The sequence below is a fragment of the Lagopus muta genome, chromosome 18, assembly GCF_023343835.1.
Source record: "Lagopus muta isolate bLagMut1 chromosome 18, bLagMut1 primary, whole genome shotgun sequence".
In the NCBI taxonomy this organism is placed as follows: domain Eukaryota; kingdom Metazoa; phylum Chordata; class Aves; order Galliformes; family Phasianidae; genus Lagopus; species Lagopus muta.
In genome coordinates, this window is record NC_064450.1 from 5,902,726 (window position 1) to 5,917,449 (window position 14,724).

Genomic DNA, 14,724 nt, shown 5'->3' on the forward strand with positions numbered 1-14,724 from the left:
CCACCTCCCTCTCCAAGTAAATAAGCGCCGGGCGAGGGGGGGCTGGCGGCAGCCCTGGCCTCCGCACGGCGCTTGGGTTCAGTGCTGCCCTTCCCAGCCAGGCCCTCGTGCCCCCCACAGCCCCACAGTGCGGCCCCTGGCCGGGTTATGGGGTGGGAAATCCTGCAGGAGGGTGCGGGGCGGCAGGAGGTGCTCACTGCTGGGTTAATGTCTAATCCAGCCCCAGTCCTTCTCTCCTGAAATGCCAGAATTAATGGAGCGAGCACCTCCCGGCTACCACCCACCCCAGCAAGGCTGGGGCTGAACCCTGTTGGTGAGAACAGGGCAGTGGGGGCCGGACTCCCCCGGTGTAATGCAGGGGTCAGCATTGTGCCCAGGGCTGCAGAGTGTGAGGAACATTGCCCTGGATGTGTGCCTGTACCCGTGTGGGTCAGCCCCACACCATGAGGTCATCCTGGGCTCATCTTCTGTGCAGTGGGGGCAAAGGTAGGTGGGCATCCTACTGTGCCCCATGCCACCCCAGTGCTGGGCTCAGCCTGGTGGGCGCAGAGCACTGGGTTGCTCTCTGTGCCCTGCTTGGGGCAGCCCAAATATTCCAGGGCCAGCTGAGCCCCCAGCACTGGGGCAGCTCCATGGGTGCTGGTTTATGAGGAATTACGGTGGAAAGGCAGCTCTGTTTGGGGGGGATTATAGTAAGGACCTTATGCGAGAATTAGGATGGAAAGTGGGGCAGGCAGGGCTGTTGCTCTGGACCCAGCTGCTCCCACGGGTCATAGGGTGCCAGCTCCCTGCTGCTGCCTGTGCCAGCTCTGCTGGGCGTCCTGTCCCTGCCCTCTGGTGGCAGCTGGGGACAGGCAGGCTGGCACGGCCCCGGCTGCTCAGCACTGCAGCAGTGTGGTGGTGTAAGTGAGAGCGTGGCTCTGAGCTGTGTGCGTGCCGTGCAGAGGGGACACGGGGAGCCGGGTCACACAGAACTGCAGCACCCCGAGGGCACCAGGCTGAGCAGAGAGACTCAGACGGAGCCACGCAGCATTACAGACCAAACATTGGAGTTTATGCAGGAGAGTTCAACCCCATCACATTGCCTCCTCCCCGGGGCTGCAGAGCTCACCTGGGCCCAGCCCCGGGCGCAGGTTTGCTGCGCTGTTGGAGCTGGAGAGCAGCTGTGAGCTCCCACCACCCCCAGCACCGCAGCTCTGTGGGTTTGGGCACAGCGGGGCAGCATCCCTGAGGCGTCGTCCCACTGGGTGCTGGGTGAGCACCGAGACCCCCGGCTGGTGGCAGCACCCTGCTGAGCACGCCGTGCCCAGCAGCTGCAGTGGGCTCGGGGCTGGGGGCACAAAGCGGGCGCCGCTGTGGCGGGGGCCATGCCACGTGTGGCCACAGAGCACCTCGCTCACGGTGCGGCGGAACGTCTCACTGACAAAGCAGTAGAGGAAGAAGTTGAGGGTGGTGTTGAGCATGGCCACCATGTTGGCGATGTCCAGGGCCAGGTGCACGCGCCAGTCCCGCTTGACCGAGGCCACGTAGAGGTGGCACATCATGACAGCGGTGCGGGGCGCCCAGAGCACGATGAAGACAGTGGTGATGGCCAGGAGGAGGGCCGTGGTTTTGCCCCGGTGCAGCCGGCGTCTCCCGGAGCGTCCGCGCTGCTTCAGTTTGTGGATGATGACGGAGTTGGTGGCCAGGAAGATGCTGCAGGGCAGGAAGTAGATGGTGACGCAGTGCACCCATTTGAGCACCCTGTCCAGTGCGGTGGGTGGATCGGCGTCACGCCAGGCGTCCAGCCACCAGTAGAAGGGGATGCCAGTGGCCAGAGCCACGGCAAAGACGGCGGCGATGATCCTGCGGGTGCGGCGGGGGTAGGAGACGGCGCGGTACCGCAGAGGGTGGCACAGGGCCACGTAGCGATCCACGGTGAGCAGGACGGTGACCCAGATGGAGGCGTGGTTGGCTGTGAACTCCAAAACGTTGACGATGTGGATGAAGGCGCGAGGCACCGCCCGTGCCAGGATGGCCGTCTGCAGAATGAAGCCCACGAAGATGATGAAGACTTGGGTGAGGATGTCGGACGTGGTGAGGGCCAGCAGGTACCAGTATGATGACTTCTTGGTCCTCGTGGCCAGGCGGGACAGGGCCACGGCTGTCAGGACGTTCACTGGAGGGAGGGGAGCGGTGCCAGATGGGCGCTCAGACCCTGGGCTCACAGCCCCCCGGTGCCACGCTCAGCTCCACAGCGCCTGGTGGGGTGCAAGGGGGGCTGGGGAACTATAAATATCGTGGTGCCATGGGGATTTGCAGAGCTGATTAATCCCCTCCATGTGTCAGCCCCAGCAATGGAAGTACCGTCTGTCCCCGCTGCCGTGGCACCCACCAATGGGGCTGGGGTTACACAGAGGCGAGTGGCACTGTGGGGAGCATAGAGACCCCATACCCCAAAACCTGTGGGGTCAGGCGGGAGCTGCAGCTCTGCCCCTTTAACCCTGGCAGCCCCAACACCTCACCTGGCAGCCCCAGGCCCAGCAGGACGCTGTAGTACACGACAGGGAAGATGCCAACCATGCAGGGCGACCGCTCCGGCTCCGGCCATGTCACCGCCGTGCTGTTGGGCACCGGGACCATCGCCCTCCACCACGTGTCGGCTGCGGGGGAACACAGGGAGACTCAGGGAGGTGAGGGCACCGCCGGCGGGGGCATGGCATGGGGACACCGGGGTGGCTCAGCTGGGCCGGGAGATGGTGGTGCCAGGGGTGACCCCGCAAAGCCCCGTGCGGGATGCGGCCCCGCGCCCGACCCCATTCACAAACCCCCGCCCCGCGCCCCGCGCTCCTATTGGCCCGAGGGCGCGAGGCTGCGGCCAATCAGAGAGGCCTCCTCAGAGAGCGGGGGAACGCCACACCCGAGCGCTGCGTTGTGATTGGTTAGAATGGTCCCAAATTAGCATTTCCCGCGGGAAGCTGGGTCCTAGTGCCCGGGCGGCGGCGGGGGTCGGGGGGCGGCATGGAGCCTTGGGGTCCTGAGACCGGGAGGGCCGTGTCCCAGCCCGACCCCTCATGCTGGCCCCATTCCGTCCCTCCGTGGCCTCTATGCCGCCCTGGCTCAGCTCAGCCCCCGCTGCTCAGCTCCCTGTACGTTCTCCTCTGCCCCCCTGCCCACTGAGGGGGTCCAGGCCCTCAGTGCCCCCCAGCTGCCGAGCTCGGCCAAACCCCGACGGCTCCGGGACCAACGGAGCATCACGACCCCCGCGCCAAGCTCCGCCCGGGCTCCCGCCTGCCCACAGCCCCCCGCAATGCCTGGGGTTGGATCGGGAGGGGGCAATAGGGGGGTCCCCATACTTCCCTCCCTGCGAGCCTTGGGGGCTTGGCCTTGGCCCCTTTTTCCAGCATCGACCCGAGCAGACCCCCAACCCCGGGGGCTGTGTGGGAGAGGAGAGTGATGCTAATTAACTGAAAATTAGATCCGGCTAATCAGCGAGCCCAATCTCTTTGTGCCCCCCGGGAAACGGGCATCGATCGGCTGCGGCAGGATGGTATTAACCCTTCCCTAGCCCTGAGCCCTTCACTCTGCAGAAAGGCGCTGTGCCTGCTGGCAGGGGTCCTGTCCGGGTCCTTCTCTCCCCTCCTCTACCCGAGGTCCCACTCCTGTGCCCGGTGGGTTCTCACCTTGGTGGCTTTCGTGCCACCCTCTTGGCGTGCGGTGCCACCTTCAGTGCGTGTCTGTTCCCGCTGGTGGCCGCAGCATGGCACAGCCCCTGGGGTGCGTGGAGACGCGGGGCGGAGGGAGAGCGGCGTGGGCAGAGCCGCGGGATGGGATGGCCCCGAGCTTCGCTGCTGCCCCCGAGCCGCGGATGGGGGCCCCTGGGGAGGCTGAGCTTCGGGGATAGAGCTCATCCCCACCCATGACAGGGACGGTGCTCTGGGTGCAGCACTGCTCCTGTGTCACCGTGCAGGTGCACAGCGTTTTGCTCACCTGGAGGCTCAGGGGAACACAGGGGCTGACACTTTGCTGCCCCTCCTGCAGCACAGGCTCCTTCCTTGCCTCCAGGACAGATGGACACAACCTCACTCCTGAGCCAGGTCTGGGTTTATCTGAGTGTGTATGTGCGTGTGTGTTCATTCACACATGTGTGTCCGTGCCCATGTGTGTACTACTCCAGTCCCCTCGTGTGGAGGCCATGCTGCAGGGAAAGTCTGCTTGTGCCTCGGTTTCCCCAGCAGCACAGGGATGTAGGAGCTGCCAGTGGGGACATTGATGTCCCCTGCTTGCAGGAGCTGCCTGGCACAGGTCTGCAGTTCACGGAGCCAGTGCAGCAGCTTCTCCATCCCATGAGGTTTAGGAGCTGAACACAACACTGCCAGCACTGTCCCCATGGTCCCCACATCCCTCAACCTTGCAGCCTGCGCTGCCCTGCCCTGTGTCCAACTGAAGGGTGACAGCTCCTGGCCGGGCACAGTGGGGGACCCTGCAGGACGGAGCCATGCTGGCACAGTGCCGCCAGGCACACGCTCCAGGCAAGCTGTTGTTTTGCAGGCGGGTGGTTAAATGAGGCAGCAGCAGATGTGGTGAGCCATTAACAGGCTGTGCCGCTGCGGGGCCCCTTGGCCCACCTGGCCCTCGCTCCCCGTTGCAGCAGGAAAGTGCACCCACACTGTTTGCTCTGTTTGTGCTGTGCCTTGAGTCACCTGCCTTGCCGGGCTGCAGAGCTGCTGGTTGGGCACATCTGAGGGGCCAGGTGCTCTGTACCCCTTCTGTCCCCTTCTGTCCCTGCTGCCCCCACGAGGGGCTGGGGGGGCTGGGAGAGCAGCATGCAGTTGATGGGCAGCTCATCTTCCATCCCATCTCAGTGGAGCAGAGCCAGATGGGCGGCCTACCCTTGAGCTGCAGCCACATCTGTCCACACTCAACATCTGGAGACCCCATTTAATCCCACGCTCCTCCTTCACCCCCCTGCACCAGGCTGTGCTCGAGGATCGAGCTCCTTATCCCCCATCCCCATCCTCCTCCAGACACTCTGGATTTGGCCCCTGTCCTCAAGTGCCCTCCCCGGCATGAGAACACCCCCGGCTGTGGTGGCACCGTGCCGGGGCCGGGCGCTCTGACGCAAAAGGGGCAGATGGGCTGAGCACCCCCTGCTTGGCTACAGCCTCCCTACCCTGCGGAGAGTCCCGGCACACGCCGCAGCCATCCTGCCCTGCTGCACGCACTCCTGGCCTTTGTGCCCATGCACTCCTTGTGCTCACAGCATCCTTCTTGCACTGAGCTGCCGGGTGCCAAGCGTGAAATGCTCGGCAGCCTCGTTGAGTTTGCGCTTCACTTAGCAGCTTAACACCAAAGCTGCAATAACGCCGACGCCAGCACTAATCCCATCAGCTCAGACAGCTACTCGATAACAGGGAACTGGCTAATATTCCCCTGTGTGGCTCCAGCCCGAGCCACTGCCACAAGCTGAAGGTCACAGCATCGTTCGGTGGTGTCTCCTGGAGGGGTGGCCCAGGTGCCTCGCAGACAAACTGAAATCCCATTCCTATCTCATTCTATCCTCACCATCCCACCCCCACCCCCATGCCCATCTTCATCTCATTTCTGGTGCCCCGTGCCATTGCAAAGCCCTGCACGAGCCGTCGGGGTGGGCGAGGGGCCAACGAGGGCAGGCACCGGGCACTCGTGCAGCGCACACAGTGTCTTGGCTGCAAAGGCTGGGAAAAGGGCAGGCAGTTCCTGCCGGCAGCCCGATGCCATGGTGATGGGAGGGCGAGGGCTGCCGCCTCCATGAATACCCATGAGCTGGGGGAGCCGGGAGGCTGCACGCACTGTGCCTTGAATGCAAAAGCCCCAGCGCGTCCCCGCAGCACAAAGAGCTGTGGCTGCGCACGGGACCGGCGCCGTCCGACGGCGGTGAGCGGCAATGATCCCACATTATGCTCGGGGCTCGCTGGAGCACGACGCCCTGGGATGTGGGGCTGGGGGTCGGGGTGGGATGGATCGGGGCTGGAAGCCGTTCCCTTGGTAACGGCGGGTCCCAGTTTCCACCAATCGATGTGGCGGTGCGGGCTGGGGGGGCTCGTGGCCTACATAAGCGCCCGTCGGGCACCGCGCGCCCCGGCAGATGCGAAACGATGGCGAGGCTGACGGGCACCCGGCCCCCAGCTGCCCGCCGCTGGGGCTGCGCTGCCACCGCTTTCCTCCTCCTCCTCCTCACCGTGCAGGCTGGTAAGGGCGGCGGTGGTGGGGGGAGGCATGGAGGTGTCCCTGGGTCCCCCAACTCTTTGTGCCGTGGCGGTGATTTAGGGCTGAGTGCGGCTCTCCGGCAGACCTTGTGCTGTGGGGGGGATGGATGTGGCTCCTGGGTGTGCTGTGCCCCTCGGGGGGGTCCAGCTGCCCAGCGCAGGGCTCCGCACTGTGGGCACTGTGGGGCGAGGGACCTGATTGCCTCCTGATCCCTGCTCAGCTGGGCTTAAGCTGGCACTGGGATGGGTAATCTGTGGGATTGCCAGCCGGCCAGAAGCAGATTGGAGAGATGGAGCCAAATTCATCAAGATGAGCTGGGGAGGAAGCGGGAGGTGTGCCAAGCATGTGGGAGGGCGAGGAGCAGGAGGAAGGCTCCCTGTACCCACAGGAACAGAGCTCCTTGCAACACTCTCCCTGTGCATGGGAGGTGTGGATTCATGGCATAAGGAGGAGGCAGGGATCATGCTGAGAGCAGGCACAGTATGCTGCCATCCTAGCAGCACCCACTACTGCAGTGGGGCCACTGGTACCTCAGCCTGCAGGGAGTCCCAAAACCTGCCTCGTATGCCCTCCCATGTCGGCCCACTTGGGAGGGCTGGGGTCTGGGGCAAGTTCTCAGGGCACGCTCTGCCCACATGGGGACAGGAGAGGGCTGGCAGCCCGGGCTGTGTGCCAGCGTGCCAGGCACAGGGCCATTTCCCAGCACGTCCCAGCTTGGTACATGGTGGTCTCAGTCCTGCTGCAGAAAGGCAACTTGTTGGCTCCCAAAGAGACAGCTGTCCCTATGTCCCCTTGTCCTCCCACATACCCTTGGCAGCAACCAACCCTTTGGCACTGTGGGGAGCAAAGGGAGGATGCACACAAAGCAAAGCTTCCCCAGCACCCTGTTAGCCACAAATCCTGCCCTCTTGTGCCTGGTGCTGGGGCACAGCAGTGGGACAGTAACACCTCCCCACAGCTCAGAAAGCTGACCTTGGCAGCGATGCCACTGCAGCCACCATCAACCACTCACTGACGCTGCTGCAGAGGCTGCAGGAGCTGCTGCAGAACGGCAACAGCAGCGACTCGGTGCTGCGGGTGCGCACGGCCGCCTCTGATGAGGCCAAGGTCTTCCACACCCACCAGCTGCTGCTCAGCCTCCAGAGCGAGGTCTTCGAGGGGCTCCTGCGCAATCAGAGTGTTGTCACCCTGTATGAGCCGCCTGAAACCGCTGCGCTCTTTGAGAAGTTCATCAGGTGTGTGGGGAGCCCAAGGGATGGGGATGCCCATGGGAGGGATGCCGACAAGGAGGGAGGTGTTCCATGGGGACAGTGGGAACTCCAGGGGAAAGGGATGCCCAGAGGGATGCTCCCTTCAGTTCCACAAAGACCCAGTGGGAAGGGGGCAGCAGGAGGGATGGAGCCAACCGGGTAGGGTGTCCCCTCATGGACCCTGCAGGATGGGGATGCTGGGAGGGCTGAAGCCAAGGAAGGTTGTCCTCTTAGGGGCCCTATGGGATGGGAAGGATGCAGCCAAGGGAGGAGGATGCGCTCTCAGGGACTCAAGTGGGTTGGGAATAGAGACAGAGAACAGCAGTGTCACCACCCCATGCTCCACTCCAGGTACCTGTACTGTGGAGGGGTTTCCCTCCTACTGCACCAAGCCATCCCCCTCCACCAGCTGGCCAGCAAGTACCGGGTGTGGGGGCTGCAGCGTGGCGTGGCTGACTACATGAGGAGCCACCTGGCCAGCGAGTCGAGCCAGGGCCACGTAGTGGGCTGGTACCACTATGCTGCACGCATCGGGGACACGGCGCTGCAGGAGAGCTGCCTGCAGTTCCTGGCCTGGAACCTGTCGTCTGTGCTCGGCAGCGCTGAGTGGGCTTCGGTCAGCATGGAGCTGCTGCTGCTGCTGCTGGAGCGCTCCGACCTGGTGCTGCACAGTGAGCTGGAGCTCTACACCGCTGTGGAGGCCTGGCTGGCCCGGCGGCAGCCCGAGGACGCTGTGGCTGAGCGGGTGCTGCGTGCCATCCGTTACCCCATGATCGCGCCCAGCCAGCTGTTCCGGCTGCAGACGCAGTCGGCGGTGCTGGTGCGGCACTACAGCGCGGTGCAGGACCTGCTCTTCCAGGCCTTCCAGTTCCACGCCGCGTCCCCTCTGCACTTTGCCAAGTACTTTGACGTCAACTGCAGCATGTTTCTGCCCCGCAACTACCTCGCACCCAGCTGGGGCTCCCAGTGGGTCATCAACAACCCGGCACGGGATGACCGCAGCACCAGCTTCCAGACCCAGCTTGGGCCCAGCAGCCACGACTCCGGCAAGCGGGTGACCTGGAACGTGCTCTTCTCTCCACGCTGGCTGCCCGTCAGCCTGCGCCCCGTCTACTCGGACTCGGTGTCCAGCGCCATCCAACCGGTGCGCATCGAGGACGGCCGCCCGCGCCTCGTTGTCACCCCGGCCACCAGCAGCCCCGACTTTGCTGGTGTCAGCTTCCAGAAGACGGTGCTGGTGGGTGTGCGGCAGCAGGGCCGCATCTTTGTCAAGCATGCCTACAGCTTCCACCAGAGCTCGGATGAGACGGCTGACTTCCTCGCCCATGCCGACCTGCAGAAGCGCACCTCCGAGTACCTCATCGACAATGCCCTGCACCTGCACATCATCATCAAGCCTGTCTACCACTCCCTCATCAAGGTGAAGAAGTAGTGGGGCTGTGGGCATGGGGCTCTGCCTCTTTGTCCCCTCTCTGTAGGTAGATGGGGGCTCCTCTGCTGCCTGCCTCTTCCTGCTGTCCCCCCTGCCATCCCTGGGTGCCTGCAGGGAGCACAGCGAATGTGCAACCGTGTGGCGTGGGGACGTGGGGACGGCCCCTGCAGTGCCACCTCTGCACTGACATGGCTGCAGCTTGGGGTGTGTTGGGATGGGGGTCCAGCTGCCTCCCCCAGCAGAGGACACTTGTGGAGCGCAGCGCCTTGTTCCTGCCTGGGTTTCCTTCACCTCCTTCCTAATAAAAGCAGAAAATGAGTGCGGGGAGCGCGGGGCATCTTTGGGTATCCCCTGTGCCTTGGGATGGATGGGCACAGGGACGCATCAGCTGTCACACCACTCCCAGTCTTCATGTGCCTCCTTTTAATGCTCCAAAAGGATAAACCTCAGCTCCTGTGCCGCTCTGCTGAGCCACAGAGGTGCTGAGCAGCAGCACAGTCACTGCCCAGCACAGCTGCGTGTGTCCCACGGGGAAGTTTAGTCAACCGGCCCCAGCAGGGCTGGCACTGTGGGCTACGTGAGGCGCTGAGCTGGGCAGGATGGGTGCTCAGCCCACTGCTTGGCACGGGGATGGCTGTGCTTCAGCAGGGAGCTCGGCTCAGCACTGGGGGTTCCACCAGTCCTTGCTGGAGGTCCTTGGGCCGATTGCCACGACGCAGCTGAGCGGTGGGTGCTGGCCCTGCCTGCAGCAGGGGAGATGGACAGCAACGTGTCTCCTGGTGCGCTCATCAGGGTGCAGTGCTGCTGCCACCCACCCCGTGGCTGGCGACCTCGAAGGGCAGCAGCTGCTTCTTTCTCCTTTTGGCATCCAGCGGCTCTTCCCTCTCCTCCAGCTTTTTGCACACTCACAGTCAGGCGCGTGGGGAGGGGTCGGGCTGCACGGCCCCCAGGAGGGTGGCTGTTCCCTCCAGGCTGTCCCTGCTGGCAACATGCCTCAGTTCGGGGGCATGTGGCACACGGGACTGACACGGCTTGGCCGTGCCCACGGTGATTTTGGCGCTGCTCAATGTCTCCTCCACGGCGACGCGGCTCCGTCACCACAGCACAGCCACTCGCCTGAGCCTGGTCCTGTGGGTGTGCTGTGCTCACCTCTGCGGCGCGGGGAGCCCGGTGCTGGTTGAAGGGTTGCACGGCAGTGGCTGGGAAGTGCCTGAAGCCACCCTGGAGCAGGGAGTGGGAGCGCAGCTCTGCGTTGTGCAGCTGCAGCTGGTGCAGGCGGCACAGCAGGGCCAGCAGCTCCTGCTGCTGCACAGAGCTGCTCCTGCGCTGCACAGCCTCCTCCAGCCGCCGGGTGTGCTGCTGGCTCTGCTGGAAGCGCCGCTCCAGCTCTGCCTGTGGGCAAATCCCGGCGTCATCCCCCTTCCCAGGGGTCAGCATCCCTGCTAGAGGGCCACCAACCTGTCTGGCCCTTTGCCCTCTGCATGCACCCCAGTGCTCTGGGGTGAGTGGTGCTGCTAGGCAGAGACTCCTCAAGCTCAGCTCCCTGCAGATGTGGGGTTGAGCTGTGGATGCTGCATTTGGGGCTCCCGCACCTTCTGCTCCTGGAGTCTGTCCTGCTTCTCCACCAGTGCCATGAAGCTCTCCCGTGCTGCGATCACGCTGGCTGGTTCTGGCACATCTGTGTCCGTGTTCCTCCTGCTCTCACTGGGCCCTCCTGGCTTCCCTTGCCCCTCCTTGCCCCAGCGCCATACTCTCCTCTTCCAGCTGGAGGAGGCATTTTGGGATCTCAGTGACACAGCCTAGCTCTCTGGGGACCCCACCTGCACCCACATACCGAGTGAGTATGCGGAGGTGCCGGGCAGCTGCCAGCCGGGTGTGCAGTGCTGTGCCCTCCAGCTGAACCAGGTGCTGGCACAGGGCCGCCTGCTCATGGCAGGCATTGAGCAGCTTGTCCCGCAGCTGGACCTGGGCTGGGAATATGGGTGTCAGCACCAAGCCCTGCAGCTCTGAGGCAGCACAGTGGGGTCAGGCATACCCTGGGTGTAGTGGATGGCACGGTGCTTACCTGGCCCTGGTGCGGTGTACAGCTGGTGCTTGAGGTGCTGGATGTCCCCACGCAGGTTGGCCACAATTCTGCCATGGGGTGAGCTGCTGAGCAGGTTGTGCTTCACCTGAAATGGGCACAGTGTGAGCATCTCACTGCTGCCGCACAGCACACCCCCAGCCCTGGTCCCTGAGCACTGTGTGGCTGTGCAGCAGGGACCGGCTCTTATGCCCTCCCTGCTGGGGACCAGAGCTGCACAGGGAGGGGACAGGAGGGTGCTGGCAGGAGGTGGGATGCTGTCCACCCTCCCGGTCCCACCGTGGGGCGGATGCTTTTGGCGTGCTGGGCGTAGGTGAGCGTGCTGCGGGACTCCTCAAAGGCAGTGCTGGCAGGGCTGATGTGGGCGATCATCACCGTGTGGCTGTTACCCCCAAGCGAGTCCTGGGCAGCAAAGCACACAGCTGAGTGGGGCGGGGGGAGCAGCCCGTGCCCCCCGACACCATCGCACCTTCAGCAGTCGGGTCAGCTTGCTGTCACGGTAGTTGACGTGCGCGCTGCCCGCCGGCTTGCTCAGCGCCTTGATGCAGTTGCCCAGAGCCAGCAGTGACCTGTTGATGTGCGCTCCCTCCTTCATCCTCTGCCCACGGTTCTGTGTCTGGGCAGTGAAGTGAAGGCAAAAAATATAGCAATAAAAAGGAGCCAGGGGTTTCCCAGGGGTGCATGCCGTACCCAAGCCGCCCGCTCGGAGCCTGCCAGGTCTATCAGTTGGAGCCGCCCGCAGCGCAGTCCCCGTCCCCGCACAGTGACCTGCAGCACGGCGTGGGAGCGTGACGACGTGTGGTTGGCAGCTGTGGGCTCTTGTGTCCGCTGCTGATTCCCCCTCAGCAGCAGCCGTAGGACCTGGAGAGGACAGGCTGTGCTGGGTAAGGGGCTCGCCGCTCCCCGCTGCCCCACAGACATCCCCTGTCCCACCTCCTCGGTGCTGCTGGCTGACAGCTCGGTGATGCCGACCACTCGGACGGTGCCATGGGAATCCTCCCACAGCTGCAGGGAGTGTGGTGAGGGGCTCAGCAGGTCCCGAATCACCTCATTGTAGATCTGGGGGGAGATCTCCATTGTAGATCAAAGGGGGGAGCTGGGAACATCCCACGTGGCATGGGCACCCATAGGGGACACGGCCCTGCAGCACAGCGACACCCCGGCTGTGTGCCACTCGCTGCTCCCTGCCTGCCCCGGAGGTGGAACATGCCATCTTTCCCATGCACCTCTAGGTAGGACATGGAGACCTCATGCTCTGCATCACTGCTGCATTCCTCGATGGCATGGAAGAGGTCACCCAGGGCGCGGGCACAGATGCCAGGCTCGCTGCTGGTGCCAAGCATGGTGTAGGTCTTCCCGCAGCCTAGGGGAGAGGGGATGGCTCATCTGGGGCTGGGACTCTCTCTGCAGCCCCTGCCATATTGGGCCCATCCCTGAGCCCCTCACCAGTGGGGCCATAGGCAAAGATGGTGGCATTGCAGCCGGAGATGACGCTCGCAATGAGGCCTCTGGTGGTGGCACGGTACACGGTCTCCTGTGAGGGGGTGAATGTCCCAGGGCACATCCCAGTGCCTCCATGCCAGTTGGCTGTCCCACACCATGCTCCTACCCCATGTCCCCACACCCTGCCCATCCCATGGACCCACCTGGGTGGATGTGGAGTCAAAAGCTGCATCAAAGACATAGGATTTCTCCCGGGAGTGGCTGGCATGCAGGACATTATCAGAGTTCTGCATGGGGTCTCGCAGCACCACAACCTGTTGGCAGACACAAATGGGGCTGCCTAGGGCACCTGTCACCCCCATGCTCCTGGGGTCACCTCCAGCCTCCCTTCTGCCAGTGTTCCCTCCAGGCCAGGGCCCTTTATGTTCCTGTATCGTCCCATTGTCCCCAGGCAGCAGCTGGGGCTCAAAGCTGCTTTGTGTGCAGTGCCAAGGGGACCTGCCCAGCCGGCTGCTCCACTGCCCGCTGGCACAAAAGCACCTCTGTGAGTACAGCCCAGCAAGGTGCCCGCAGCTGCACACCTCCAGCTGGTTTGCAATGCAGTCACACTCTAGGGATGCTGTTTGTACCCCTGCACCAACTCCAGACCCCTGCTTGTGGGTGATGCCAGGACAGAGGGGGCCCAGTGCTGACCCCATTGCAACTGCCAGCATCCCTGGTGTCTCTCAGTGCAATGCAGATTTCAACCTTTGTGGCAAAGCCAGTCTCATGGCTGCCCAACTCTCCCTCCTCACTTAGCCTCCAGGCCTCCCCTGTAACCTGAGTTGGGGATGGGGAGAGGGGTCCCACAGCCCTGCAGGAAGGGCTTCTCCTGACCCAGTAAATCCTTGCTGGACTCCCATCCTGCTGCTTTGTTATTGTAGGATCTCTGCAGGGAATGTAAGGCTGCAGGTGCACCCCATCCTGTTTAGTGCACACATCACACGTGTGTGCATCGCATGCAGCACCAGGTGCACCCAGGCACGTCCAAAATACACCGAGGATCCCACCTTGTCCAGTGTACCTGATCCCCCTGTCCCCTGCCTTGGATCCCCATCCCACAGCTGTACCTGCTCATCCAGGCGGTGGGCAATGGGCCTGGCACCACTCTGCAGTTCAGCCACAATCATGGGTCGGATGCGAAGAGCCACCTGCAAGACACGGCCAGTGAGTGTGGGGCAGAGGGGACAAGGATGAAGGGACAGCAGAACGGGGACCTGCACGCCGGCCATCGCTGGATGCAGTCTGGCACTGGGCTGGCACAGCCGGCAGCCGATGCAGCCCCCGGGACCCCCCCCCATGCTGCAATTAGAGGCTCATTTTCCTGGGAAGAAAGCGAACACTGCTGGGATTGGCTTAAAGGGGCAGCTGGGCAGTGAGCCCTCCTGCTGGCACCGGCCCCTCGCTGCCTTGGGGACAGGTGGCACGGGGGGGGGGGAGCACAGAGCTGTGTCCTGCTCAGGCTCCTGGAAACGCTGTCACACTATTGATGTAATTAGTGCTGGCACTTAATGAGGTGCTTGGCCAAAGGCTGGCACTGGGCTTCCTGTGTGCTTTGGGGTAGGAGCCGCACCTGATGGCTGCACCTGAGCTTGGGTTGCACTGACTGGGTGATGCCTCACTGCATCCTCCCATTCACAGTCAGCAAACTGCCACTGGTTTTCAAGGGCTCTGCTGACCCCAAAGCTGGCTGTGCTGGATCAGCAGCAGCGTTCTGCTTGAGGGCAACAAACCTTGTGCCCCCACCCCATGGCAGCAGGCATCCTGGATAGCAGGTGACACTCATTGGCTTTGTAGTGGGGCTGGGAAGGGGTCCTGCTTCCAGGCTCACCCCCAGCCCCACTGCACAGATGCTGTCCCCCCCCCCAGCAGCCCCATCCCCCTGTCACCAGCTGTGCTGTGGGGTGAACACAACAGGCAGCTCATTAATAATTGAGCGGTGGATAAGCCGGCAGTTGGGTTGCACTGTGATAACAGCAGGGCTGTGTTTACCCAGAGCTGATAACCCCGGCCCTGGCTCCGCAGGCAAGGGTGGGGGGAAGTCATGGGCTGGGTGAGGGGGGCTTTGCCCACACCAGGATCCCAAGGTGGACCATAGGGCACCAGCTGCTGTTGCACCACAGTTGGTGGTTGGCTTTGCACTGTGGCCTGGTCCCAGGAGGGAGATGGAAGGGAGAAAGGACGTGACCTTCCCACTCTCTGCTCAACCCCGCTGTGACAAAACAGGAAGCGTGGTGTGGGAAGCTCCT

General features: G+C 63.6%; 3 protein-coding genes across 4 annotated transcripts; 1 reads left to right on the forward strand and 2 right to left on the reverse strand.

The window, feature by feature from the left end:
- Positions 1 to 17: 17 nt before the first annotated feature.
- On the reverse strand, positions 18 to 5,266 carry GPR142 (G protein-coupled receptor 142). The gene is made up of 2 exons (XM_048965234.1): positions 2,505 to 5,266; positions 18 to 2,158 (listed from the first exon to the last, which is right to left on the reverse strand). Exons 1-2 carry the CDS (start codon positions 2,620 to 2,622, stop codon positions 1,077 to 1,079), a joined length of 1,200 nt encoding a protein of 399 aa, XP_048821191.1. The 5' UTR covers positions 2,623 to 5,266; the 3' UTR covers positions 18 to 1,076.
- Positions 5,267 to 5,270: 4 nt separating this feature from the next.
- Positions 5,271 to 9,212, forward strand: BTBD17 (BTB domain containing 17). Of its 2 annotated transcripts, none has more exons than XM_048965230.1 (3): positions 5,271 to 5,895; positions 7,354 to 7,463; positions 7,830 to 9,212. In XM_048965230.1, the coding sequence occupies exons 1-3, from the start codon at positions 5,563 to 5,565 to the stop codon at positions 8,908 to 8,910; spliced, it is 1,524 nt and encodes a 507-aa protein (XP_048821187.1). In that variant the 5' UTR covers positions 5,271 to 5,562; the 3' UTR covers positions 8,911 to 9,212. The 2 variants fall into 2 exon arrangements, with proteins under 2 accessions (XP_048821187.1, XP_048821188.1); XM_048965231.1 differs by lacking the exon at positions 5,271 to 5,895 and adding an exon at positions 5,942 to 6,210 and having other exon boundaries at positions 7,187 to 7,463.
- Positions 9,213 to 9,698: 486 nt separating this feature from the next.
- On the reverse strand, positions 9,699 to 13,707 carry KIF19 (kinesin family member 19). Its single transcript, XM_048965526.1, has 13 exons — positions 13,546 to 13,707; positions 12,640 to 12,750; positions 12,440 to 12,527; positions 12,220 to 12,356; positions 11,927 to 12,052; positions 11,684 to 11,854; positions 11,463 to 11,609; positions 11,273 to 11,395; positions 10,946 to 11,081; positions 10,745 to 10,880; positions 10,503 to 10,674; positions 10,060 to 10,302; positions 9,699 to 9,803 (listed from the first exon to the last, which is right to left on the reverse strand). Exons 1-13 carry the CDS (start codon positions 13,705 to 13,707, stop codon positions 9,699 to 9,701), a joined length of 1,857 nt encoding a protein of 618 aa, XP_048821483.1.
- Positions 13,708 to 14,724: the final 1,017 nt, after the last annotated feature.

What these genes read in the sequence shown, in the direction of transcription:
- KIF19 (XM_048965526.1), bottom strand. Translation starts at nt 13,707, where the DNA reads ATGGCCGGCGTGCAGGTCCCCGTTCTGCTGTCCCTTCATCCTTGTCCC. An exon ending in CCAAAAGCATCCGCCCCACG is followed by an intron (nt 11,082 to 11,272) that starts GTGGGACCGGGA and finishes TGCCCATTTCAG; the next exon opens with GTGAAGCACAACCTGCTCAG. An exon ending in GGGCTCCCCGCGCCGCAGAG is followed by an intron (nt 9,804 to 10,059) that starts GTGAGCACAGCA and finishes GTGTGCAAAAAG; the next exon opens with CTGGAGGAGAGGGAAGAGCC.
- GPR142 (XM_048965234.1), bottom strand. Translation starts at nt 2,622, where the DNA reads ATGGTCCCGGTGCCCAACAGCACGGCGGTGACATGGCCGGAGCCGGAG. An exon ending in GCTGGGCCTGGGGCTGCCAG is followed by an intron (nt 2,159 to 2,504) that starts GTGAGGTGTTGG and finishes CCCTCCCTCCAG; the next exon opens with TGAACGTCCTGACAGCCGTG.
- BTBD17 (XM_048965230.1), top strand. Translation starts at nt 5,563, where the DNA reads ATGCCCATCTTCATCTCATTTCTGGTGCCCCGTGCCATTGCAAAGCCC. An exon ending in ACCGGCGCCGTCCGACGGCG is followed by an intron (nt 5,896 to 7,353) that starts GTGAGCGGCAAT and finishes CACACCCACCAG; the next exon opens with CTGCTGCTCAGCCTCCAGAG. An exon ending in CTCTTTGAGAAGTTCATCAG is followed by an intron (nt 7,464 to 7,829) that starts GTGTGTGGGGAG and finishes GCTCCACTCCAG; the next exon opens with GTACCTGTACTGTGGAGGGG.